The following is a 26034-nucleotide window of genomic DNA, read 5'->3' as shown; positions in this document are numbered from 1 at the left end:
ATGGCTTTGAGAAGGTCATTACAGAAACAAAAGACAGAAAACCAGTTCTGGAGTGTGTTTAAGATCATCGTCCTGCCAGAAGAACAAATGGTATCCAAGTCTCAACTTGACTGTGGCACTTGAATGAAAGAAGATTAATTATGATGTCCATAAATCCAGGGACCACCAAGACTCAAGCAGATCACAAATTGGAACCTGCTGAAGAACCAGTTTTACGGTTCAGAGTGACTTTAACTTGCTAAAGAATATTTCAATGATTGCAGGTGAGGGGTTGTTTGCATTGCTTTCAACTCTATGCATTTTTCATTTTCCTTTGTGATTTTGTGTGGATTATAAATAAAAATTAAACTTGGATTAGTGCATTTGTATGTCAACGTCCAACCCTAACAATGTATCTGCTGGATAATTTAAACAAGGTTTTGCAACTTTGTTGGTCTTTTTTAAAATTATAGAGACAACAGGTGGCAAATTTTATCCTAATTCATCATTGTGTAGGATCTGTTTTGTTTAGTGCATTTGCTATTTATTTAAGGTACATTTCAGCAAACTTTCTGACTGACTTTTTAATTTTAGTTTTTTTTTTATTTGTTTTCATTGATTTTCAGTTTAGGAATAGGGACAAATCATGTTTGTACTGGGAACAAGTGGCCAAAATTCCTCTTATGTCAAATTACTTGACAACACTGGCTAATCCATTGGTTTTAGCTGGGATTTTTATGCTTACAAAGAAATGCAAAAGGATTTCAGAGCTCCAAAATAAATCAATACATTCAAAACTCTCAGTAAATGAAAGCAAAATTCTAAGAAATTAGGAATTATTCAAGGTTGTCAAGAGTAGATTAAAAGAAAAAAAAAATCTCTCAATCAAACCCATTAGGGTGGTTTGCTTGCAGAGCAGCTCGGGATTTCTGGCACGATCTATACAAGGGTAGGTGTGGACAATTTTCTTGCAATCATAATTTGTCAAGTTAAACCTGTGCATGCAAAAAGGTTAAATGTCACTAAGCTTGTTTCCTGCTTTTCAGTCGTTCTCCATTGTGTTTTTATGGCCCTCATTGCACACGTTCAGGCTACGCTGCAAACAACGTTTCACAACTCTGTGGAGTGAACGAGGGGGAGCATTTGTGAAAAAACAAGGTGAGTGAAAGAATGAAAAAAAAGACAGGAGATGAAAAGGCACAGAGGTAATTTTTCAAGATAGTTTTTTTTACGGCCCAGATAAGACCTCGAGTTCTTTCACAGCAGGGCCAACGTCAAGGTAAAGCAAGAAGAACACACCCTCACACCCACACAGTGCCCGACTCATGCAGAGACATGGATGTATGAGCAGTTTAGGCAAGACATCGACTTTGACCCTTGAACCGCACTCCTCCCGAGTTCTGGCGCCAAAGCGACAGATGGACAACACCTCGTCCTACTTCCACCTCGCTGAAAACCAGCACCACTCCACCAAACACACAAAATCTGTCTGTTCTCTGCACAAGGCACATTCTAGTCTACCAAAAGAAGTGTCTGTAAGAGTAATTAACCAGGATGCTGCTGCAGTCTATAAAACAATGTGACTGTTTTAGATAAGGATCAGCTAAAGCTGTTAAAACCCAGGAGAGGCAGTTAAATAGCTCATAGAGCTTTATGAGATTTGACCTCCCCTGAGAAGTATGCACTTACAGTAAGTCGTAGGTGAGCAACTGAACAAGGGAGTGCATTTAAACTCTTCAGGCCAACCCCAGATTTCGAGAAAGGAAGTCCTTAGAATTTGTACATTTGCACAGATTTCCATGTTTGGATGGAGAATTTAAGAAGCAGCAGCTAAACAAACATTGTCATTCCATCTTAACACTGAAGCGTGCAACATCATGAGCCTGACCCACCGTCTGATGCAGAGTCTGTTTGCACACTGTAAGGGTGTGCACCAAGAAGCGTATTATTAATCTGAGTTTTCTCTAAACCTAAAGTGTCATGAAAGTATTCTTAAAGATAACTTACAGATTTTTTCTCTCTCTGTTTTTGTGATTCATATCATGACACAAAAAGCAATAACTTGAGCACATAAAGCCATTTTCAATGGATAATTTACAAAACCAGCCAGGATCCACACGGACATGTAATTACCTGAATTAACTGTGACAAACCGCATTTCTGGTTCTGATTACAACCAGATCTGTGAAATCCAGAATTCACCTAAACAGAACTTGCCTGACAACATGAAGTAGACTTAAAGATCTCAAAAAGCAATGCAATAGGCTCAGAAAAAAATACAAAATAAATTAGAAATAAAGACATCGACTTTGACCCTTGAACCGCACTGGACATTTATCAGTCTGTAAGGTGTGCCTTTTCCATCTGATATAAAACTAAAACAATTTTTCAGACAGAGAACATGATACCTAGAGTCAAACACAGTGGTGGTAGAATGATAGTCTTGGGCTGCTTTTCTGCTTCAGGACCTGGATGACATTGAAAATCGATGAAACCTTAACTTCTGCTTTCTATCAGAAAATCCTGAAGATGAATGTTCAACTGTCTGTGACCTTAAGTCCATGCACGCTTGGGTGATGAAGCAGATCATCTCTGAATGACATAGAAAAAGTTAAATGAAAGGTTTGCAGCGGCCTAGTCAAATCTAGAGTGACTTTAAAAAGGCAATTCATGCTTGAAAACCCTCCAATGGTGCAGGAGTAAAATAATTCTGCCGAGAAGAGTGGGCCAATAAGATTCATTTACAGTTTTGGCAAACATTTGATGGCAATTCTTGCACAAAGGCTTTACAAGCAGTTGTTAGCTTTAGGGTACAATGATTTTTCATCCATAAATGAAGTCCTCATTTAAAACATGCAGTCTGTATTTACTCAGGCTACCTTTAATACTAAAACACTTTTGTAATCAGACATAAAATATCTGAGTGTGAAAAAAAACAGAACCAACAATGACCAAAGGTTAGCATTTCAGTTATCGTGCTCACTTGTTCGTGTGAATTTTGAAGCTTGTTCAGGAAATGTTTGTCACTCCAACGTGCTCGGAAAGCAAAAGTGTCTAACACTTCAACTGATTTCCATGAACATAAAAATATTTACTCCTGTCATGACAGGAGAAGGCTGTTCGTGCCAAACAGTTGAGTTACTATTTGCTGCCTGAGCCGTGGCTCTTGGCCCTGCTTAACACGACATGATTGTCATTCGTCCATGAAGAAATGTTTCAACAAGTGCTAATGAGACAACAGCGCTCGGCTGCAACATCTGAAATACTTAAACGCACTCATATCTACTCTAAAAGAATTTGAATGCTGGTCCACGTGTATCAGAGCCTCTCTGGGTCTGCCATTATCTTTTTACAGGCTTTCTCCAGGCCTCGGGCGAGCAGTACAACACTAGCCGCCTGTTGTGTCAGCTGACACCCCCAGAAGCAGCGGCCAGCGTCACAGAGCTCCGTTCTTGACAGCAGATAACAAACACAAAGCAGAGTGGACACTTGAGAGCAGACTCCGCACGAGGGAAACAGCATAGATGTAGATAGTTGGTCTCCTGCAGCCGGAGGAACTTCATGCTGCAGGTGACACTTGGTTGTATGAACATGTCAAACAAACATTGAAGATTTTTGCTTTTGTTGTCACTGCTACTTATGCTAACATGATTGGTTCATATTCTGATATTTATCAATTTTATCACTTAAAAGAAAAATGTAAAGTAGAAAGTCTAACATTATTTAATATTACCGTTTAATACTACCATCCTTCTGTGTGCCTGTGTTACCTGAATGTCTTCTCTACCACCTTCTCAGTATTTGTGGTCGAGATCTTGGGTTTTGTAAATAGTTGAGGTTAAGATAAGGCACGGTGCAGGATAAGGTGAAAACAAACTACGGTAATAAGATAATGCCTTTTGGTTATTTCGCTACGTAAACGTTGTCTTTTGAACCACATGAAATAAAATCCATACTCTAACCACTGCAGGTATGCAGTGGTTAGAGTATGCATTATTATCTTTGTGTGGGTTTCCTTTTAAGGCCAAACCACTAACCTTTTTAAATGCGATGCAAGTGGCTGCCCACATGGAGCTTTCCGGTTGTCCGATAAGCCCAAGTTAATGTTCGGGTTAGGGCTCTGCACTCTTTGGACCTTCCACAATGTCTCTTAATAACGTTAGGTTAAAAATGATAAAGCGCTGAGGTGTGACTTTAAATACAAATATCCTAACAATTGTAGGTTTTATAAGTTGCTGGGGTTTTTTTAATAGTAGCATTCAATTTTAAAAACAAAATTACACTAAAAGCACCTATGGTATTTGGTTTTTTTAGATTTATTTTCCATGTGATTAATTTGGAAACTTTGTGCTTCTTTATTTACCTATTTGTTAATCTTCAGATCTATAACTGTAAATGCTTGGGTTAATCTATCACCCAGAAACCCCAACATTTTCCTGTTTCACCACCACCACTCATGCCATTCGGTGGTACTCCCACAGGTTTGCTGCTATTTTCACAAGCTTTTTCCAAGCACAACTCTGTGCAGTGTAAAAACACCCACATTTCACATGAAACCACAGCACTGTACATGCATGTCCACATGTTCCAGTAGCTTATTAGTCTATTATTCACAGCCTTGTAGCTTTCAAATTGATGGTTAGACTGTCCTCGGCATGCGCTGCTAGATGACAGGGCAAATATGTCTCAACACAGTTTATAGCTCGACTTTCAAGTTACCATTTAACAATTGCTTCAGGCTTTGAATCAAAGCCTTGCTCGCCCTCCAGCATAAACAGGTTAAAAGCCAAAATGCAACATGGAGTAAGTGTCACACAGGTAGGAGTAGATAAGGAGCATGTGTGTGCTTCTTTTTCTGTGCAGGACATGAAAGAACATACCAGGAGGTGTGCACTAGGAAAAATAATGACTCTGTGTGTTGCTGCGTTCATACAGGTTACTGATTGATCCAGGCAAATTAAGGGAGTGGCGTACAATGCACGGATCAGCTCCACGAGTACAAGAGGTTGCATGATTGAACATTGATATGCATACAACGAACAACAACCCCTAAGCATCATGTTTCAACGCTGTTTTAGTAAGTGAATATTTTCTTTAAAATTAGATGAAGTGTGAGAGCTTTTCTTATTTAATTACAAAACAGACACACACACACACACATGGCCACACACAAGTCAGACTCCCTCTGCGAACGCCACACCTCTGCATCCCAGATGCCTGTCACACTGAAGAGAAAGGGCCCTTCACAACACATCCACACAACAGATTAAATGCATACTTTGTTATTAGACTATTCTATAAGCAGGAAGGTCTAACAAAGACTGAGACAACTTTAGTCAGAGAGATTTCACTCTCTTTCTCACACAAACACACACACACACATGCAGCAGCAGGAGGAGGAGGAGGCGAAGCAGCATGACCCAACATGTGCTCGACTCCAATGGAAAACTGTCAGGCGCTCCATCGCACCTAAAGACTTCGGGAAGAGGAGCCGGGAAAGCTGGCATTCTGCAGGGTATGGCCCACGTTGCGGCTGTGATATAGCTAGCAGGCTGCAACAGCGGAAAGTGAAAGGAGGATTAGTAATGGTAGAAAAAGACAAAAGCAGGAGGTGATGAAGATTTTAAAAAGTCTTCGATGCATGTGAAGATATGCTTGAAAGTTCCTGAGATTTATTCTAAAACATGCAGAAACGTAGTAGGAAAAATAACAGAAGAGAAGAAAAGAGCTCTTCTGTGTTAAGCTCATCTTTTAAAAAATATTTCAAAGTATTGTTAATGGTATCTCAACTTCATAGATGAAACATATTTGTCTAGCTCTGCTTTAATTGTTCCTTTCTGGTGTTTTGCTTTACAGACAAACAGCCAGCCATTCTGGGTTAAATGCAACAAAACTGGCCCAATATGACACGATCACCGCAACAATTTATAGATGGTTTTGCTCTTGAAGAGAAAACAATGTTTTAACAACTGACATCTCCCTTTCAGTCGGTCAGTCTAACACAATAACCTTACTCTCCTCTTGTTGTTTGTTGCTTAAAACCCAGCTGCAAACGCAGCAAAACATGTCCAAACTATGAAACTACCGCCACCAGACTTCGTTGACAATATTAGGTTGAAATGCATGTTTGTTTGTTTTTTAAATAGAGCTTTTTTGCCTTCATCTATGAAACATTTTTATACTTCTTAGTTTGATAAACGCAAGTTTTTACACAAATGCATAAATGATTGATTCTTTAAATATTCATAACTGTCTATTTGAACCCTTTACAAAAGCTGTCACAGGAGCCAAACTTAAATGCCGCCAGTCATAAAACAAACAGATTGGATTTGACCCAGAAGCATAAAGTATGTCATTCTTCAGGACGGAAAAAAGGAGCCAGGCTTTCTCTGTGCGCCACCTTTCTGTCATTATGTCACAACCTGTTTATGCGACTTTGTGAGAGGAATCAAGAAATGGATTTAAAAAAAAAAAACCACACCCACAGATCCCACGCAGCGTGGGGCCTTTCGCAAATCGGGGATTTTAGAAATGCGTAGATATGAAGAAAAGCAGAGATAAAAAGAAAAAAAAACCCAACTTACTTTGCAGGATCTTAAATAACCCCCGGCTTTAGATATTTTCTTTCTATAAATAGAATAAAGGTGGGATGTTGCTTCAAATCGCTCACCTGGATACGAAGTTTTCTTCATGGCTGCAGATGTCTCTTCTGTTCGCAGTGTTTCAATAAAAAGAGGAAAATCTCAAAAGTGTCGTTTGCATCCGTAACTTTTCCAGACTTCGTCTTCCCGTGCCGCCTTCTGTGTCACCTCTGGATCAACCCGTCTCAAAGCTCGCTTCTATGCTTTTTAGAACTCCCTCAACTTTGCCCCAGTGCTTTATTCCCACCTCTATCTGCTTCGGGAGACGGTGTGTGAGCTGGATATTCTAATAATCTCACCTGCGCTTCTGACGCACGCCCTATCCCGGGAGCGGGAGTGGTTTACAGTAACTCCGCGGGGGCTTTCACCTATCAGAGAAAGAATAAAGACTGCCGTCTTACCTGTGCGCTCAGGGAATCATCTGGCGTGGATTATTGGATTTAAAATCCTGAAATTGAGCAATTTGCCGGTCTGATCTGTTGCGCAAAGATCAAACCGACTTACACCTACAATGCGTCTGTGTGGAACATTTGACACCATGTGTGTACAGTATTCCCAGGCCGCTGTGTGGGAGAGTGCGGGCAGGTAAAACTGTTTGGACTTTAAACATTGAGTCTTGAGCCATGTGTCCCTGGATGAAGCTTTCAGTGTTGCCGTCAACCTTCAACCTTTCCAAATGTCAAATGTCAAACCCTGTAACTCCGCTTCACCTTCACCGCACACAGACACTCATCGTGCCAGCAGCTCTGAGCTGCAGGGACCTCTTGTGGTCGCTGCGTGGGCTCGTCGGCTTCCGTTTCCACCGAGCATTCCAGCGCATTCACGAGGAACGTCTTGAGTGATTGAGGAGAAAATTCAAAGTCTGTGTTGATGCAATGTTTCAGTTTGATCTTTAAGGGCAACTAGCACAGATCTGAGCTGCTCACTGAAGGCAAATCAACAGTTTTCTTGCAGCCAGCGTGGAGTTCTGCAGAAATATTTCCTTGTCTTCTGAGGTGTCTTGTAAAAGTATTAATTACGCTTTTCCAAATTTGGTCACGTTACATCTACAATCCTTCATGTACTTTGTTAAAATAGTGCTAAACTGTGAAGTGGGAGACAAAAAAAAAAAAACTGTGACATGCATTTGTATCCAGCTTCATTTACTTTGCTGCCCCCACATAAAATCCACATCAAAAAATTCCCTTCAGAGCTCACCTAATTAAGTAAAAGTCAACCTGTGTGGGATTTAATAATGCAAATACATTGTCTGTGTGGTTCATAGATGACATTAGAGAACAATCAGCATCACGTGAGGAAAAATACAAAGCTGTGGAGTCGTCTGAAGCAGAGCTAGGTTTTGAAACGCTATCTGAAGCTTTGGTATCACACCAAACTTTGTTCAACCCCTCGTCTAAAAATGAAAAGATACCACAGCGGCAATTCCACATCCACCTAAACTGACTGGTTGAGCCAGGAAAAAGACCAAGAAAACCCCTGGTAACTCTAGAGGAGCTGCAGCAAATCCTGTGTATGTGGAGAGAAGAAAACTGTTGTCATAAAGAGCCAACAACAACAACAACTCCTTTTTACTGTTACAGATGTCAAAATACAAATCTGTTCTTGTCAGATGAGACCAAAATTAAATACTCTGACCTACATTTGTTTTTGTCAGAAAACTAACTTCACATCACTCCGAATACTTGATAACCATTTTGGTGACGCAAATCTGTTCCATTTTTAAAAAGAATTCAATTAAAGACATAAAACCACGCCTTGTTTTTCCCTCATTGCAAGTTAAACTGTGATAAAATACATTAGAACGTGTTGATGCAACAAAATGAAATATAACCCGATTAAGTGTACCATTTGTGGCCGGGCATGCCAGGTGCATGGCCCAGAAAAACACGCAGTGGCTTGAATCAGCTGCAGTTTCAGTAAGTTTCAACAGTGTGTACTGTAAACAGATGGCCAGTGAGAAATTACTCTTCACCGATCCTCTTGTAGTTTAACATAATGCCCCCTAACTTCTTTGAAACCTGGGTAATTATTGACGGAAAGTTTATGCATCCAGAGACACGAGACGTTGAAAGCTAAACTGTAGCGTCTGAGCATGAAAGGCAAGTGCGGGAACTCCCACTTGCAAATTCCCTAAGAGTGGGCAAAAACAGATATTACTGTTTGTGCCGTGTGTGAAAATGTCAATAAGGCTGGAGGTGCAAATCCCTGGAGTGAATGTGAAGGAGGAAGGTGCTTTGTGACATCTTCTGAAAACCTACGACGACTTGTTTGATGTTAGGGTTGTAGTGACCGTCTACACGAGTCACAGACATTGATATTCAACGTACAAAACAGCTGAAATTTAAATTCAATTCAGCTTGACATGCAAACATTGTCAGGGCAAGATTGAAAGCGCACCTCACACGCGCTAAATGGGATTATTTGTCTGTTAATCTGAGAATAAGAATGTGACGACCAAGAAATAATCCCTGATTCAAAGTCAAAATCTTTGTCAAAGTCAAACTCCCACATAACCTTTTATACACCATCCTTCTCCAGTTAAGCTGTTTGGCTACAAAGTCAAGACTTTTTTTTTCATTCTGATGAGGCAACCATGCCAAAGAATGCAAAGCCGCAAAGGGTAGCAGCATAGTGGTCAGGTTTTTTTGACCACAACTACTTGCTAATTTAACTGTACAACTAAATTATATATCATATGCCTTTATTTATTAATAAATATATGTGAACATCCTGTTTCTGTTGTAAAAGCCAGGTGCATTGTAACCACAAAGTCGGGGAAGCTTTATATTAAAGTATTTTGAAACTGTGTAAGATAAGACAATCTGAAACCAGACACGTTACATCCAAACCAAACTACCTACTCCTCTGAAAGCACCTAGTTTCCACTGTTTTCTTGCAAATCGTGCAGATTATGATTCTTGATACTGAGTTGTTTTTCTTCAAAGTTGCCTGTACTTAGAGTTTTATCTGGTTTCCGTCAACATTTGTCAGTTCATTCTCTGTTTATCTGTTTCTCTTATACAATATTTTGTATGTGCGCCTTCTGACACAATTCTTCTTTTATTGTTTCCTGTGATAATGTTGTGACACATTTACATCGTCTGCTGCAGGTGCGTGTTGAGAGGTTTCCTGCTCTTGCTTAAACTTTTAAAATTGGGTAAGAACAATGTTTAAAAAAAATGTAAAAGTACATAACGCTCATTTGAGAAAAGGAAAAAAGCAAAAAGCTGTGGCTCTAGCTGGATGCTCTCGCTATAGATGTGCTTAGGTTGCGTTTCTCGGAAGAGTGGTCTATGTTTCCGCCACTGGCTTTAACTTGTGGCACCGTTTGGTTTACATCTCGCTCACGACCATTCTTAAGTGGTCCCTCTGAATCGTACGCTGATACAAAACACTAGCCGTGTTCTTGCACTTCTCATCGCTGACATTTCGCCTATAAACACACAGGATGACACGTTTCACACCTCATTGTCCCGTTAAGCATCTTCGTGAAAAAAATATAACCTTTGACCACAAACCTCCCGCTTGAGTAAACATCCAGCTTACCTACACTTTGCAAGCAATGCTGTTTTTCTTTCACCCAAGCAATGTGTTTAACATTTCAGCTTCAACTGGACATGTCTTGTTTGGACAGCTTTAAGATTTATAATAATTGAACAACCACTTAAGAGAGCACATGAACTAGCTTGAGTAGCCAGTGTTAATAAATTACCAACATGCTTTTTCTTCTTGTGTGGCTTATTAGTAATCTTAAACTTCATCTACAGGAGCATCTCAGCTGACGTTCTGTTAGTCATTTTGGTTCAAAATGGCTTGTGAAAACAATGTAACTTCCAGCTTTTGAAATGGTAACAATTTTGAGACAGTAAATTACAACACTCTTGAATGAGAGTCTGGAAAGTTAACAGACATTTGTACAACTGATTAGGTTTTGTTCCTCTAAAGGTGACACATGGTGACTGCGCACCTACTATTTCTCCTAACTCTGCCCACATTTTCTGTAACTAGACTTTCACCTTCACAATTACTGACTCTTTTGTTGTGTGTTAGACTGGTTTTACTGTAAAAGAAGACCACTATGTGGCAAGAGGTGGCAGGAGAGGAAAGTCAGAACCATAAAACTATTGGTCAAAATACAAAATGTATTCCTATTGACCCTTGATCTATCTGTCTGTCTGTCTGTCTACGTGAAAAATAATGGTCAAGGTTGCTTTTTATCTGATCTGTCTGAACATTTTTTTTCCAAGAAGAAATGGGCAAAACTCTCTAGTCTAGTTCAAAGCTGGTAGAGACATATTCCAAAAGGTTAAACAAAAAGTTAAAGCAATTATAGTTTTGGTGAAATGGCTCACCTCCCAGGCGACAGTGAGTAAGACAAGGAAAAAAGTTTTTGTACTATCATTTTCAATTTATAGAATGCAGATGCCTCCCTGTGTTTCACAGTTTTATTTTCCATCCATCCATCCATCCATCTTATTCCGCTTATCCGAGGTCGGGTCGCGGGGGTAGCAGCTTCAGAAGGGAGGCCCAGACTTCCCTCTCCCCGGCCACTTCTTCCAGCTCTTCCGGGGGAATCCCGAGGCGTTCCCAGGCCAGCCGAGAGACATAGTCTCTCCAGCGTGTCCTGGGTCTTCCCCGGGGCCTCCTCCCGGTGGGACGTGCCCGGAACACCTCACCAGGGAGGCGTCCAGGAGGCATCCTGACCAGATGCCCAAGCCACCTCAACTGGCTCCTCTCGATGTGAAGGAGCAGCGGCTCTACTCTGAGTCCCTCCCGGATGACTGAGTTTCCCACCCTATCTCTAAGGGAGAGCCCAGCCACCCTACGGAGAAAACCCATTTCGGCCGCTTGTATCCGCGATCTCGTTCTTTCGGTCATGACCCAAAGCTCATGACCATAGATGAGGGTGGGAACGTAGATCGACCGGTAAATCGAGAGCTTTGCTTTTTGGCTCAGCTCTCTCTTCGCCACGACGGACCGGTACAGCGCCCGCTTGACAGCAGACGCTGCGCCAATCCGCCTGTCGATCTCCCGCTCCCTTCTTCCCCCATTCGTGAACAAGATCCCGAGATACTTAAACTCCTCCACTTGGGGCAGGACACCCCCCCTGACCCGGAGAAGGCACTCTACCCTTTTCCGGCTCAAGACCATGGCCTCGGATTTGGAGGCACTGATCCCCATCCCGGCCGCTTCACACTCGGCTGCGAACCGCTCCAGCGAGAGCTGCAGATCATGATCTGATGAAGCCAAAAGGACCACATCGTCTGCGAAAAGCAGAGATGAGATCCTAAGGCCACCAAATCGGATCCCCTCAACACCTTGGCTGCGCCTAGAAATTCTGTCCATAAAAGTGATGAACAGAATTGGTGACAAAGGGCAGCCCTGGCGGAGTCCAACTCTCACCGGAAACGAGCCCGACTTACTGCCGGCAATGCGGACCAGACTCTGACACCGGTCATACAGGGACCTGACAGCCCGTATCAAAGGGCCCGGTACCCCATACTCCCGGAGAACCCCCCACAGGGCTCCCCGAGGGACACGGTCGAACGCCTTCTCCAAGTCCACAAAACACATGTAGACTGGTTGGGCGAACTCCCATGCACCCTCCAGGACCCTGCCGAGGGTGTAGAGCTGGTCCAGTGTTCCACGACCAGGACGAAAACCACACTGCTCTTCCTGAATCCGAGGTTCGACTATCCGACGGACCCTCCTCTCCAGGACCCCTGAATAGACCTTGCCAGGGAGGCTTAAGAGTGTGACCCCTCTATAATTGGAGCACACCCTCCGGTCCCCCTTTTTGAACAGGGGGACCACCACCCCAGTCTGCCAATCCAGGAGAACTGCCCCCGATGCCCATGCGATATTGCAGAGTCGCGTCAACCAACACAACCCTACAACATCCAGAGCCTTAAGGAACTCCGGGCGGATCTCATCCACCCCCGGGGCCTTGCCACCGAGGAGCTTTTTAACCACCTCGGCGACCTCGCCCCCAGAGATTGGAGAGCCCAACCCAGAGTCCCCAGGCTCCGCTTCCTCAGTGGAAGGCATGTTGGTGGGATTGAGGAGGTCTTCGAAGTACTCTGCCCACCGACCCACAACGTCCCGAGTAGAGGTCAGCAGCACACCATCCCCACTATAAACAGTGTTTGTGCTGCACCGCTTCCCCCCCCTGAGACGCCGGATGGTGGACCAGAATCGCATCGAAGCCGTGCGGAAGTCTTTCTCCATGGCCTCTACAAACTCCTCCCACGCCCGAGTTTTTGCCTCAGCAACCGCCCGAGCCGCATGCCGCTTCGCCCGCCGGTACCCATCAGCTGCTTCCGGAGTCCCACAGGCCAAAAAGGCCCGATAGGACTCCTTCTTCAGCCTGACGGCATCCCTCACCGAAGGTGTCCACCAACGGGTTCGAGGGTTGCCGCTGCGACAGGCACCGACAACCTTGCGGCCACAGCTCCGATCGGCCGCCTCGACAATGGAGGCACGGAACATGGTCCACTCAGACTCCATGTCCCCCACCTCCCCCGGGACGTGTTCGAAGTTTTGCCGGAGATGGGAGTTAAAGCTCCGTCTCACAGGGGATTCCGCCAGACGTTCCCAGCAGACCCTCACAACACGTTTGGGCCTGCCAGGTCTGACCGGCTTTCGCCCCCACCACCGGAGCCAACTCACCACCAGGTAGTGGTCAGTGGACAGCTCCGCACCTCTCTTCACCCGAGTGTCCAAGACATACGGCCGCAGATCCGATGAAACGATGACAAAGTCGATCATCGAACTGCGGCCTAGGGTGTCCTGGTGCCAAGTGCACATATGGACACCCTTATGCTTGAACATGGTGTTCGTTATGGACAATCCATGGCGAGCACAGATGTCCAGCAACAGAACACCGCTCGAGTTCAGGTCGGGCGGGCCGTTCCTCCCAACCACGCCCCTCCAGGTCTCACTGTCGTTGCCCACGTGAGCGTTGAAGTCCCCCAGCAGAACAAGGGAGTCCCCAGGAGGAGCACTCTCCAGTACCCCCTCTAAGGACTCCAAAAAGGGTGGGTAATCTGAACTGTCGTTCGGCCCGTAAGCACAAACGACAGTCAGAACCCGTCCCCCCACCCGTAGGCGGAGGGATGCTACCCTCTCGTTCAGGCGCCAAGATGGGGAGCAACAAGTATGCCCACTCCTGCCCGACGTCTCTCTCCCTGGGCAACTCCAGAGTGGAAGTATGTCCAGCCCCTCTCAAGGAGACTGGTTCCAGAACCAGAGCCATGCGTCGAGGTGAGACCGACTATTTCTAGCCGGAACCTCTCGACCTCACGCACTAGCTCCGGCTCCTTCCCCACCAGAGAGGTGACATTCCACGTCCCAAGAGCCAGTTTCTGCAACCGAGGATCGGACCGCCAGGGTCCCCTCCCTTGGCCGCCACCCATCACACAGTGCACCCGACCCCTTTGGCCCCTCCCACGGGTGGTGGGCCCATGGGAGGGGGGGCCCATGTTTCCTCTTCGGGCTGAGCCCGGCCGGGCTCCATGGGTAAAAGCCCGGCCACCAGACGCTCGCCATCGTGCCCCCCCTCCAGGCCTGGCTCCAGAGTGGGGCCCCGGTGACCCGCGTCCGGGCGAGGGAACACCAAGTCCAATGTTTTTACTCATCATTGGGGTCTTCGTTTTATTTTATTTTATTTTTTACAAAAGATAGAACTGAACACATAAATCATATTTATCCACATTTCTTTATCAAATCATAAAGGAAGAACATTCTAATGCTTGTCTGGGATCAAGGCACCCTAAAACTGAGACAAGCACAAATTTAGGTGAACTGAATGATTTGGGACTGAGTAAGGATTCTTCAATTCCTAGTTTAGATTTTCTTGCCTTCTAGCCACAACATGTTATTTTGTCATTCATGCACAAAAAAGGAGGAGTTTGCCCAGTGCAAAATTCATGAATTACAGCACAGCACACTTTACAGAGGTGCATTTGTAAAGCAAGAAAATGAAAATCATGAATTGTTTTCCTTTCACTTCCCAATCGTGTGCTACTTTGTACTGCTTTAAAATTCTGACATAATGCACTGAAGTTTGTTCTTGCGTTGTGGCAAAATGTGGAAAACCTCCAGAGGTCTTAACACTTTTCCAAGTCAATGTAAAAGCTGGAGAAGGTTTGAAAGTAAGCAAAGGTATTGCTTTATTGATGTAGATTAATAAATACAGACAATTGTATTACACACATAGTATGGAATTCCACTACACAGAAAAATAAACCTTGATTTAATTAGTACCAAGATTCTATACTTAATTTTAGTCTTTATTTTAATTACCAAAATATTGGATAACAATCTAACATGGAAAGCATATCCCTGTACATTTATTACAATTATACAGTTAGTATTAAAATGTGTACCAACACCTTCTTGAAATGCATTTAGAGTGAAAAATTTTATTGGAAGAAATTGGTTTGGAAACGTTGATTGCACTTGACATGATTTTCCTAAATATCAACTGTTTACTACAAATACTTCTTGTTCATGAAGATTTTTTATAGCCGAGAGCTTCAAAATGACACCTGAGAATTGGCATTTAATGGAATCAAAATATGCCTATATAATAAAAAAAAAAAAAAATAATAATATATATATATATATATATATATATATATATATATATATATATATATATATATATATATATATATATATACATTATATACAGTATATATATAGATATAGATATATAGATATATATCTATATCTATCTATCTATCTATCTCTCTCTCTCTCTCTCTCTCTCTCTCTCTCTCTCTATATATATATATATATATATATATATATATATATATATATATATATATATATACAGTACAGACCAAAGGTTTGGACACACCTTTCCATTTCAGTTGGGTTTTCTTTATTTTCATGACTATTTATAAGGCAAGAAATCCCACTTATTAACCTGACAGGGCACACCTATGAAGTGAAAACCATTTCAGGTGACTACCTCTTGAAGCTCATCAAGAAAATGCAGAGTGTGTGCGAAGCAGTAATCACAGCAAAAGGTTGCTACTTTGAAGGAACTAGAATATAAGGGGTATTTTCAGTTGTTTTACACTTTTTTGTTTGGTGCATATTTCCACATGTGTTATTCATAGTTTTGATGCCTTCAGTGTGAATCTACAATGTCAATAGTCATGAAAATAAAGGAAACTCATTGAATTAAAAGGTGTGTCCAAACTTTTGGTCTGTACTGTATATATATTTTTTTTTCACAAGTGAAAGGTAGAGGTGAAAGTTAGCTCTTCTCATATAAATCACATCTTTGCTGAAATGTATGACATTAGTTTCCTGATACTTCTGGTGGTAAAATCATTGAGAAACAGTGAACTGAAAAGCCTCATGTGTTTCATTCATGTTAGATGCTTCATGATTGTTACTAAAAGCACCTCAGAAAATCTGGGAATGGAAAAAAGGATTTTATAGATGGAATTGTTTAAAACTTCTCAAACTTTCAATTTGCCAGATTAATTTTATTGGCTCTCTAAGTATCAGATTGGTTTTTTTATTTCGTTCCAGCTCCACATTTTTTTTTAAACAAAACATTAGTCAAACTTGGTACTAAATTACAAAAAAGACATATACATGTTTTAAAAATATATATACTACACTTGTTTTCCAGTTTAAACAATAAAGCTATTGAAAGAACATTTACATTGTATGATTCAGTCTGTCCACTCTCTTCTTTGGCATTCTCTTGTAAACACATATGCTTGCCTTTTGAAAGTGTGCATCTGTTGGGGAAGTGCATCACATGCATCAGATGTTTCTGTGGTCCATGGTTTCATGAGTTTCATGCATGTCAGCGTCCTGCAAGCATATCCTCAACGCCTCAGTGTTCCTCGCATGTCCTCATAAACATCATTGCCGGTAGCAACACGCCTCGGTTTCACTGCATTGTCTGAGCTCTTGGTCTGGTCGCAAAAGATTGTCAACAAGTTAGACTGGTTTGAAATGGGGAAATGAATTTGAAACCAAATACAACAACTTAAAGAAAAAAATTAAGAAAATGGATGTTTTGCAATAGTTTGAGTGACAACTTTTTTTAAGCAAGTTGTTCTGTTTATTCTGGATAAGAAGCACCATCTTTGTGCATTGCAACACATTAGCCACACAAATAACACAAGTCAAAATGATCAGGGCAAATTTATAAGCATTTCTGAATAAAATGTTTAAAATATGACATCTGGAATAACAATCTGTGACATGCAAAAAGCTGCAAAACAACTCACTAGATCAGGTTTGATATAGTTTCAAAAAAATGCATATTTAGCAGAATTTTCATTAGACTGTTTTCTACTGCTGCCTCAAGCTACAGGTTCAACACTGTTCCAAAACGGCATACATCAAACGTATGTGTTGGGGGCCCCATTGTTTCCGTGTCACATGCTACTTCTTTGTTAATTCTGAAAGCTTTGTCAAACATTTCTTATCAGTGCAATGCGGTGGCTGTGCAATTATACATTTCCTCCAAGTTTCACAAGGCTTCAAGTTTGCATGTGCTGCATCAGTGTTTAGACATGATAAACAGTTTGATGGCTAAAACCTTCTTCCAGTAAATTAATAAGATGCTAAAATGATTTTCTTTACTTTTGAGAAAATATGCCCTTGGTTGTTAAAACTCCTGACTTGCAGCCACCTATGTTGTAGGCAGCTGTGCTCTACAATGACGAACATTAGGATATATTTTGAACGAGGTTTTTTGTTACAACTCATGACAAATCCCTGCTTTTGTTTATGCTTTATGAAACATTGCACACTTGAGTTCCATTGTGTAAGCTGGGATTTCTTTCGCATACTTTTATCTCTTCTAGGCTTTATTATTGTAATTTCCTACTTGCTTACATAAACCCAAAAAAGCATGAAGCATCTGCAAATGGTTACAAACTCATTCATTAGTTTACTGACTAGGTCAGATTATTGTACAACTTCTTGTTTGGCTTCAGTGGTTTCCCGTCTACAGCAATATTTAGAATAAGACCATTGAATTTGTAGAGCTCTCCACGGACCAGTATCTCCTCAAACCTTAATATTCATTTGTCCTTAGTTGGTGTCTGAGGTTCTAGTGGCTGTGCCACATTCAGGGCTTAAAACAAAACGTGATGGAGCATTTTTAACTGTTGTTGCAAGACTCTGGAACTGCTTTCCAATATGTTTGAATACTATGAGTTGAATTTTTAGCTATCTTCTAGGAAGCACAGTAATATTTTAAAATTTATTTTGTTAAATGAATTGTGCTTTATATTTTTTTGGGGGGGGTTGTAATCCTACATTTTCCAGCACCTTTTTTTTTGTTTTGTTCATGTCTTTAAAAGTGCTACATAAATCTTATTTTTTTTTACTTTTGCTTTTGATGTTGAAATAAAAAAGTGTTGCAATCTTGCTAATTGTCTTTGAAAGACCTCTGAAAATGTTCAGTATTATAAGTACAAGGCTTCCTGCTCACAGAGTTAGAAACTTCATTGTGCTGTTAGGTTTGAGGTTCAGATTTCTTGTTGACTTTTTACCAGTTTTGCAAAAGAATATAAGTGTCACTTTCAGACAGGAAGGCTTACTGATCCTGAAACACCGGCGGAGACACAAACAGTAGCTGAGTCAAAGGGAAACAGTGAACTTACGAAACTCAACAAAGACAAAAACAACACGAATTTATACCTTGTGCGTGACAAACAGGATGAAGCCCAGCATCATGATGAGCAGAACACCAAAAGCGACGGTAATCCCCACCAGCACCATGTTCATATCTGCTCCTTCACAATTTCTCTGCGGATCAGTTGATGGTGGGTTTTTTTTTTCTTAAAATCAAAACCATATATCATTATTTATGCTCCACGGGAGAGTTTCTAGGAAAGCATTTTTGTGTTAAATAATATTGTCTCACTGTTTTTGTCTTATCAGAGGGCTCAACACTTTAATAGGAAACACCCAAACTAAGCAGTAATGCGATTCATGTCACAATCTTTACTTGCTAATTTTGTTTTAATCTGATTTATCTAAGTATGAAAGCCTTTCTAACTAAAAAGCCTTTAACTACAATTAGTTTTTATTGGTTTTATTAGCAAGTAGCAACATCTAGGACAAAATAAATACTCACCAGTCACCACCAGCAGCACAGATCCTTCACCTTTTGTGGTACTGATACTGTACTGATGTATAAGGTCTCCTGTTTTTGTATAAGTACACCAATATGGTCCTGTGTCATTTTCACGCAAGTTTTTAATGAGAATGTCAAAGTTGGGGAATTTTCCATCTGTCTGAACTCGTTCTTTCATTCCTTCAAGAATTATTTCTTTTTTTGACTTGTTTATTCCAACAATCTCAGTCTCATTGAGACCCATTTTTAAGCTCAGATGATCTTGATCAGACCCAACTCTGCACTGGATTGTAATGGATTGCCCAACTTCTCTCCACTCCACTCCTTTCATCTCTACACAAAAAAAAAAAACAAACACAAAAAGTCAGCTTTATCACATTGTCTTAAACACGCATGTAAATGTTTATAATTTTATTTGACTGAGTCTTACCTGCTGTATAGCAGAGGCAAAGGATGGTGGACATTTTCACCCAGACAGCAGACATGCTGATAGTTGACATTCACAAAGTTCAGTCCGGTTCTGACGCCGCAGACAGAAACGTTTTCAATCACATAGTCTAACTTGACAGCTCACTAGAACACATGACCTATATAGAATACCTTTCATGTGGGCGGGAAGCTGTCAGCATATTCAGGTTGCAACCCAATCTTATTTGTCTTTGACAACACATCTAAATAGAAACTACATTTGGCAAGCAGCTGGTACAGGAAGTGAGACTATCTTATGAGTTTTTTCAATTTCTTTCGAAAGTGGGTTTAAAACACTTAGTTTTGGAGAAATAACAGAGAAAAGCTGGTATATGTTTGGTTTCTTGATGCTTCTGGTCCTAAAATGACCAGAAGGGGGTACTATTTCACATTTTGATCCTTTTTATTTTCATTGCACTGAGGAAACATATTTCCAATCTAAGGTGGGGTTTTTTTACATAGATTTTTCAGAATTAGAGAAGTCGACACTATGGTAAAGACACAGGAAATATTATTGAAAGACTTGAGACATTTGGCACCATACTTTACTTGCTAGCAGTGTCAGCAACAAAATCTTGTAAGCTGTTGCTCTCACGGTTTTGCAAGACGTCTTGCAGGTTTGTTTCAATAATAAGCTTCCTCAATCCACTCTAACAAAAAGCCCAAATTTGTGGAGTGTGCAACAAGTGGTTTTTCTGTTCTGTCTGGATTTTTGCAGCTTATCAGCCAGCCTTTTATCTCTTTGTCTGGCCAGTTAGTTTAGGTAAAAAGCTACATCTTAGTAGGTTTGCAGCTAGGCCACATGCTAACCATTGTGAGATAACTTGAAAAAGGTTCCGTAAGATGCTAACATTTTGTGAACATGCCAGTTTTGTTCCAAACTGCAAACAGAAGTTCTTTGATCTTTCTTTTTTATAATGTCTTTTTTTCTTGCCAGTTTTCCAGAAAGGCCTCATGGGCTTTTTCTTCTATTTAGGTGAATTCTGAAGCAGCAGGACATTTTCAGTTTATTTTTCATTTTTATAATTATACAATTCCTAGTGGTTTTCTATCACATAAAAGCTGAAAACAGTGGCACTAAAGTTTGAGCATGAAGAGATGACAAAATGAAAAAAAGTTTAAGTGCATACATTTGTCTTTCAATCTTTTACATCTAAGGAAGGCATGTTTATATGACATATAAATGTAATTCTTACTGAAAAGAAGGTGGATTGCCAGTTTTACTTTGTTTACACTGCCCTCTTGTAATGGATGTGATAAAAGCAGACATGAAGGTTGTTGAGGGTAGAAAATGCAGAGGACGGGACGAAATGGATACAGGATGTTTCGTTGGGGAGACCCCTACAGGAAAAACCCGGAACAGATTAAAAAGAAGAGAACACTGCCCTCTTGTGGCAACAAAGCAAACGTGACTGTTTCTTCTGCTTGGAGGAAACGGTCTTCAGCCAAAAACTAAATAAAAGTTATTTGTCCGAGGACAAAATGGATATATTTATGGTTAGTAAGTAGGTTAGGGTAACAAACCTATGTATTTGCAGTCAGACAAAATTATTGCTTTTGTAAATAAAAGTAGCTTCAACAGTAGCAGGCACTTATGTTATGGAGAGCAAAAGTGAATTGCGGTATTTCTCTGTTAATCAGATAAAATACAACAGAAAACAAATTCTGCAATGCATGGCTCATGAGATTATTTATGCTTTACATGCATTCTTTATTCATGAGTAACAGTGTGTGACTTTGACCAAGGGACACAACATGAAAGAAAAATACAAAAACATTTGCTTTATTTTTCTCAAAAGTTCTTACTTATTGTTTCCACCTTCATTTTTTCCTTCCTGATTGATATAAACATTCTTGATATTGATTTCTTCAAATCTTTTTCTTCTGCATTAATAGTTTGTAATATCTTATCTAAAATTATAATTGTACACATCTACTCAAGTAAAATCTTATTAAAACTGAGAATAAAATGGTAAAAAAAGAAGGAACATACAAAGACAAAACAATGCAGGTGTAAATGCTAGTCATGATAATGATTTTTTTCCCCCCCTCATCTTTAACTGTACACAACAATTTGTTCAAGTGCGGCATCAGCTTACACTTTTGCACACATGCAAAAACCTGGTTTAGAAAACTGAGCGGTCTGACAAGCGATGTAGTTTAACACGCATCACTTTTGACGCTGTGGTCAAGGGTGTTGAGTGATTCAGTCGAGTTTGCAATCTGCACCCTCTCAGTCTCATCCTCAGCTTCAGCCTCAACTTGCTCTTCATCCACACAAGAACGGGCGGTCTCCTCGTAGACACATGTCTGCTCAACTGTGATGTCTGAGGACTTGGTCTGTTTAAAAGATTACCGTGTCAGATGGATCAGCAGGGAGTTCATCAATAAATGTGCAACACAGAATGAAAATGTCCTTACATCCTTCAGAAATAAAAATGAGTAGGTTAAATTGGTGGAAAGGTAAAGTTTGCATCAGAGGATGTTATTTCTGGTTAACCACACAGAGTTGCGGTTTTGCTCATATGAACAACAGAAACATTACTTTTGTGCATTGAAACACAATTTAACGCCACAAAAGCAAAACAGCAGGAGAAAGTTGTAAACAGTATTAAACTCAAAGTGCAAAATCAAAATAATTAAGAGTAACTGGAGCATCCAAATTTATAAAACAAACAAAGAAAAATGTGTTAAAGGTTATGACATAAAAATCCATAGTGGATGTTATTTTTGGCATTTTGTACTGAAATTGGTGTAACTCCTAATATTTTTCAAACCCTCTAAATGCTCATTGAACTGGTCATTTCTGTCACTCTGTCATAGTTATGGTGGTGGATTCTTACTTGTATGTGAATATCTTTTAAAGAAATGGACATGTAGAATTCTGATAAATCTTTAAACACAATTTAGTATTGCACCTGCACAATATGAGAATTGCCCTGTAATAAGAACACAGATATTGAAGGCTACGTTCACACGCACAGACAGACACATAAAGTTACAATTCAAACAAAAGTTAAAAGTACCCTGCGCTTGATCCAAATGATGAAGATCAATATGATGCCAAGGAAGACGACTGCAACAGGGACAGAATACACCAAGGGCATGTTCATGGTTGGTTCATCCATGAACATGCCCTGCACCGCTTCGACAGAGCCCTGCACCGCTTCAGCAGAGCCCTGCACCGCTTTTGCTCTGGCACAACTGTTTTCTTAAAGTTTAGACAGAGAGGTTACAAATCTGCTTTTAGTGTGAAGTTAAAAATAAATGCATATATATTTGTTTGGATTCAGGAAAAAACAGAAAACTCTGAAGTATTACTTTCTGCTTTCAGTTCAAATGTGTATACATCTTGTAAAAGCATATTTACATCACTGCCATATCAGATTCACAGTTGGAGTTCCTCCTTGCTATGGTGTATGTGTATTCATTTAATTTCATGTTTTGTGCAAAACATTCTTGTGCTAAATGCAGCAGTAGTTTATAAGAAAAATATTCTCACCTTTTACCACAACGATAACGGATCCCTCACCTTTTATCATTTCTCTGTTGCTTGATGCGTCTTTCAAATACAAACAAAAGTATGCTCCTGTGTCATTGACACTCAGGTTTTTAAGAAGAAAATCTATGTCTGGGTATGTTCCATTATGCTGAACTCTGTCAGTCATAGTTTTAACAACATCTAATTTTGTTTCAGAAATTTTCAGTCTGTCTTTCTGTGTTTTGGTCAATTTTTTTTTGTTAGTTATTTGAGCAATTTCCATATCCTCCCAGAGGCCCCTTTTAAAATGCAGAGATCGATCCTTCATTGTCCTGGATCTACACCGGATTGTGACGGATTCTCCAACTTCTCTCCAAACCACTTCTTTTGTCTCTGAATATGAAAGCAAAACATTTCATAAGATAGTCACAAAGCTTCAGCAACATCAGTTAAATTGTTTTTAAGCCAAATAAACATAATGGTGGTTTGCCATTACATCCTTCTCAGGCTTACCTGCTGAATAGCACAGACAAAGAATGGCACAGATCTTCACCCAGACTGCAGACATGTCGACATCTGCCTTTGAAAAGGGTCCCTCCTGTTATGACGCTGTAGTTGGACATGTGCTCTTGTTTTCACCACATTGTGTAGATTCACGTTGCAGGAAGACGTGACAAACACTGCTGGCGTTTGTCGCTTCAAGCGACCAGCAGAAGTCACACATTTCCAAGAATTCATGCTGTGCAAACTAAAATGCAACCAAAATAAATGCATGACAATGGTGCACTCAGAACATAGAAGAGAAATAAAAACCAATAAATGTAGGCAATAGAAATAGCTAAATAGCATATGCAAGATTGGTAAAAATAAAGTTTATGTCAGCATGTTTTAAAAGCCAGTCCATGAAATGTGTCTTCATCAGAGATTTAAAATGTCGTTTTAAATCTGCAACATTTTAGAGGCAGATTATTCCAGAGTATGGGACCTGTGCCAGAGAAGACTCAGTCATCTTGAGATTTAAGTTTAGACTTTAATGAATAATATCAACTTTAGCATTTAATGATTTAATAGGAAAAACTGACATTTTAAACTGGATCCTGCAGGTCAGTGTAGATAGTCCAACACTGGGGTTACATGGTCCTTCTGTTTTGTACCAGACAAGCAGCTGCATTTTAGAGCAACATAGAACTGGTCCAAACGAAAATACAGAAAGGTGCAGTTGTCCATTGTCTGCAAGTAATGAACAAATGAAAAACACGTTGAAAGACATGCTTTGCCTCATCTAGTTGTCTCACAACAAGCTGGGCTAGACTACTGCACTCACCTGCTTTTGGAGGAAAAAACAAGGCTGTTCTTGCCCATTTGTCTTGCACTAAACCTTTTGTTGTTAAATCCCCCCATAAGAAAAACAACAACAAAAAACCAGATTCGATATCGTTTCACAAAACTGCCACTGACATTGGAAATTTGACTATTAATTTTAGTGACTATGTCAAAAACCTGATAAGCCTCCACAATTTCTTGGTGGTCTTCAAACCCAGGCTTTAAGGCCTCGTGTCCTGTAACTTTTGGAAGTGTCGCGTTTGCTAGAATCCTCCTAATGATCTCATTATTGGACTCAGGTGTGTCAAAGCAGAGACGTCTCTCAAAGTTCCAGCTCACCAGCCCTCAACAAATAACAATAGTGAAAAGTTATACCAGGAGGAAAATTAGCCAAAGCTCAGTGTGGTATTGTCTCAAAATTATGCCTAGAGGTACATTGTAACTAAGAGAAGCTATTTTTGAGATGACAGGACACTCATTCTCATAAAAAGTCCGTCCAGATAAGGAGGACCGACACCAGAGAAGAACAGACTCTGAAGGCCGACACATGATTCCAGTTGTGGTATCATGGTTGATTACATCAAAGTCTGTCTTCAGGTTCAACAGCAAGACAGCAGCAGAGCTCCCAGAATTCAGAGTAAAAGAATATTGTGACAAATCTTTAAAACTGAAGTCTAAAACATGATGAGCCCCAGCCTGTAATGATGGAAATATTAATTAATATCTTGATAAAAAGCTCAGAAGTCTCAAAACAACAACAACAACAACAACAAAAAAACAATCTTGGAAGACAATCTCATGCAGTGAGATAATTTAAATGATGAACAATGTTACAAACAAGCTCAAACTTCTCCAATTCTTCTAAAAAACCTCCAACAAAATACAGTATTGGTTTAAAGTTTGAGAGTTTTTCAAGTTCTTATTGAAAACTGTGCAGTGTAATGTCTCACTGCTCTCTGAAATGAAAGCACAGTACAAATAAGTAATTGGAGCTAAAAGGGAAATCATGGAATCCATTTGTAGACCAAAATGTATTTACTTAAATGTTTGACTAATCAAAGTAACCACCTTTGGCAGATGTGACAGCTGAACACACTTGTGGCATTCGTTCTACAATAGATATCAAATACTGTTCAGAAAGTTCTTCCCATATCTTTTGTAAAGGTTCCCATAAATGTGTTGCATTTGTAGGTTGCTTTGTTTTCACTCTTCTGACCAGTTCATCCCCAATGGGATTTTAGTCCATGCCTTAAAACGTAACATCTAGTTGTTTTCATCTAGTTGATAGATGAATCACTGACCAAATAGACCCATGTTGGAAGGTATTGTATGGTGCTGCAGAATGCTGTGGTGGCAGTTTTGGTTCAAGATGCCTCTAACTACGTACAATTCACCAACCCTGGATCTAGCAAAAAAATAAATAAATCCCATGCCATCAGGCTTCCTTCTCCATTCTACACACTGTGGAACCAAACTACTCGACGGAGATCCTGCGGGATAAACCAAAGATTTAAAATTTGGATTCCTCAGTCTATAATGCCTACTTCTCTTCAATTGTCCAATGACTGTGTTTCGTGGCACAGACAAACCTTTATGTCTTATTTTGACATCTTAGAAATCTTAGACTTTCTCTCAGCAACTCGTGCTGTCAAACCTGCAGCTTGAAATCTGTTGTACTGTGAGCTGCTTGTCACGATAGCTGCTAATGATTTATGAGTGATTTTTAGTCTGCCAGACCTCTTCCTGTCAGACTGTCACAGTTTCTGAGTGCCTTTTGATGGAGAAATAAACTGTATTCACTGACACCTTTGCTTTAAGTGCAATTTCCCAATTAAAGGCTTATAGTTTTGAGTTTTGTGATGGTCCATCTCTCTTCCATTACTAAGAACTTTTTTTTTACCATCTTTGTAGCAGTACACTACTTTGTGCAATGCAGTTATCTGATGTTCTTGTGGGTATAGTACAACAATGCGTTCCAACACTGATTTTATGAAGACAGATGTGATTGTAAGTAT

General features: G+C 40.5%; 3 protein-coding genes across 3 annotated transcripts in view; all 3 read right to left on the bottom strand.

Annotated features, from left to right (window-relative positions):
- Nucleotides 1–6895, bottom strand: part of LOC114159742 (septin-9-like) — a 93569-nt gene extending 86674 nt beyond the window's left edge. Inside the window, exon 1 of the mRNA XM_028041847.1 lies at nt 6650–6895. Coding sequence (XP_027897648.1) covers nt 6650–6671 — 22 coding nt within the window. The 5' untranslated portion in view covers nt 6672–6895. The remainder of the gene's footprint in view (nt 1–6649) is intronic.
- Nucleotides 6896–15857: 8962 nt separating this feature from the next.
- Nucleotides 15858–19361, bottom strand: LOC114160405 (uncharacterized). Its single transcript, XM_028042991.1, has 4 exons — nt 19178–19361; nt 18748–19080; nt 18309–18448; nt 15858–16567 (listed from the first exon to the last, which is right to left on the bottom strand). Exons 1-4 carry the CDS (start codon nt 19245–19247, stop codon nt 16478–16480), a joined length of 633 nt encoding a protein of 210 aa, XP_027898792.1. The 5' UTR covers nt 19248–19361; the 3' UTR covers nt 15858–16477.
- Nucleotides 19362–20902: 1541 nt separating this feature from the next.
- On the bottom strand, nt 20903–23318 carry LOC114160404 (uncharacterized). Its single transcript, XM_028042990.1, has 4 exons — nt 23210–23318; nt 22718–23089; nt 22242–22426; nt 20903–21555 (listed from the first exon to the last, which is right to left on the bottom strand). Exons 1-4 carry the CDS (start codon nt 23262–23264, stop codon nt 21376–21378), a joined length of 792 nt encoding a protein of 263 aa, XP_027898791.1. The 5' UTR covers nt 23265–23318; the 3' UTR covers nt 20903–21375.
- Nucleotides 23319–26034: the final 2716 nt, after the last annotated feature.

Source organism: Xiphophorus couchianus, chromosome 16 (assembly GCF_001444195.1).
Source record: "Xiphophorus couchianus chromosome 16, X_couchianus-1.0, whole genome shotgun sequence".
Taxonomy (NCBI): Eukaryota; Metazoa; Chordata; class Actinopteri; order Cyprinodontiformes; family Poeciliidae; genus Xiphophorus; species Xiphophorus couchianus.
Note: the sequence above shows the minus strand (reverse complement) of the source record. Positions and strands in the feature narration are given on the sequence as shown.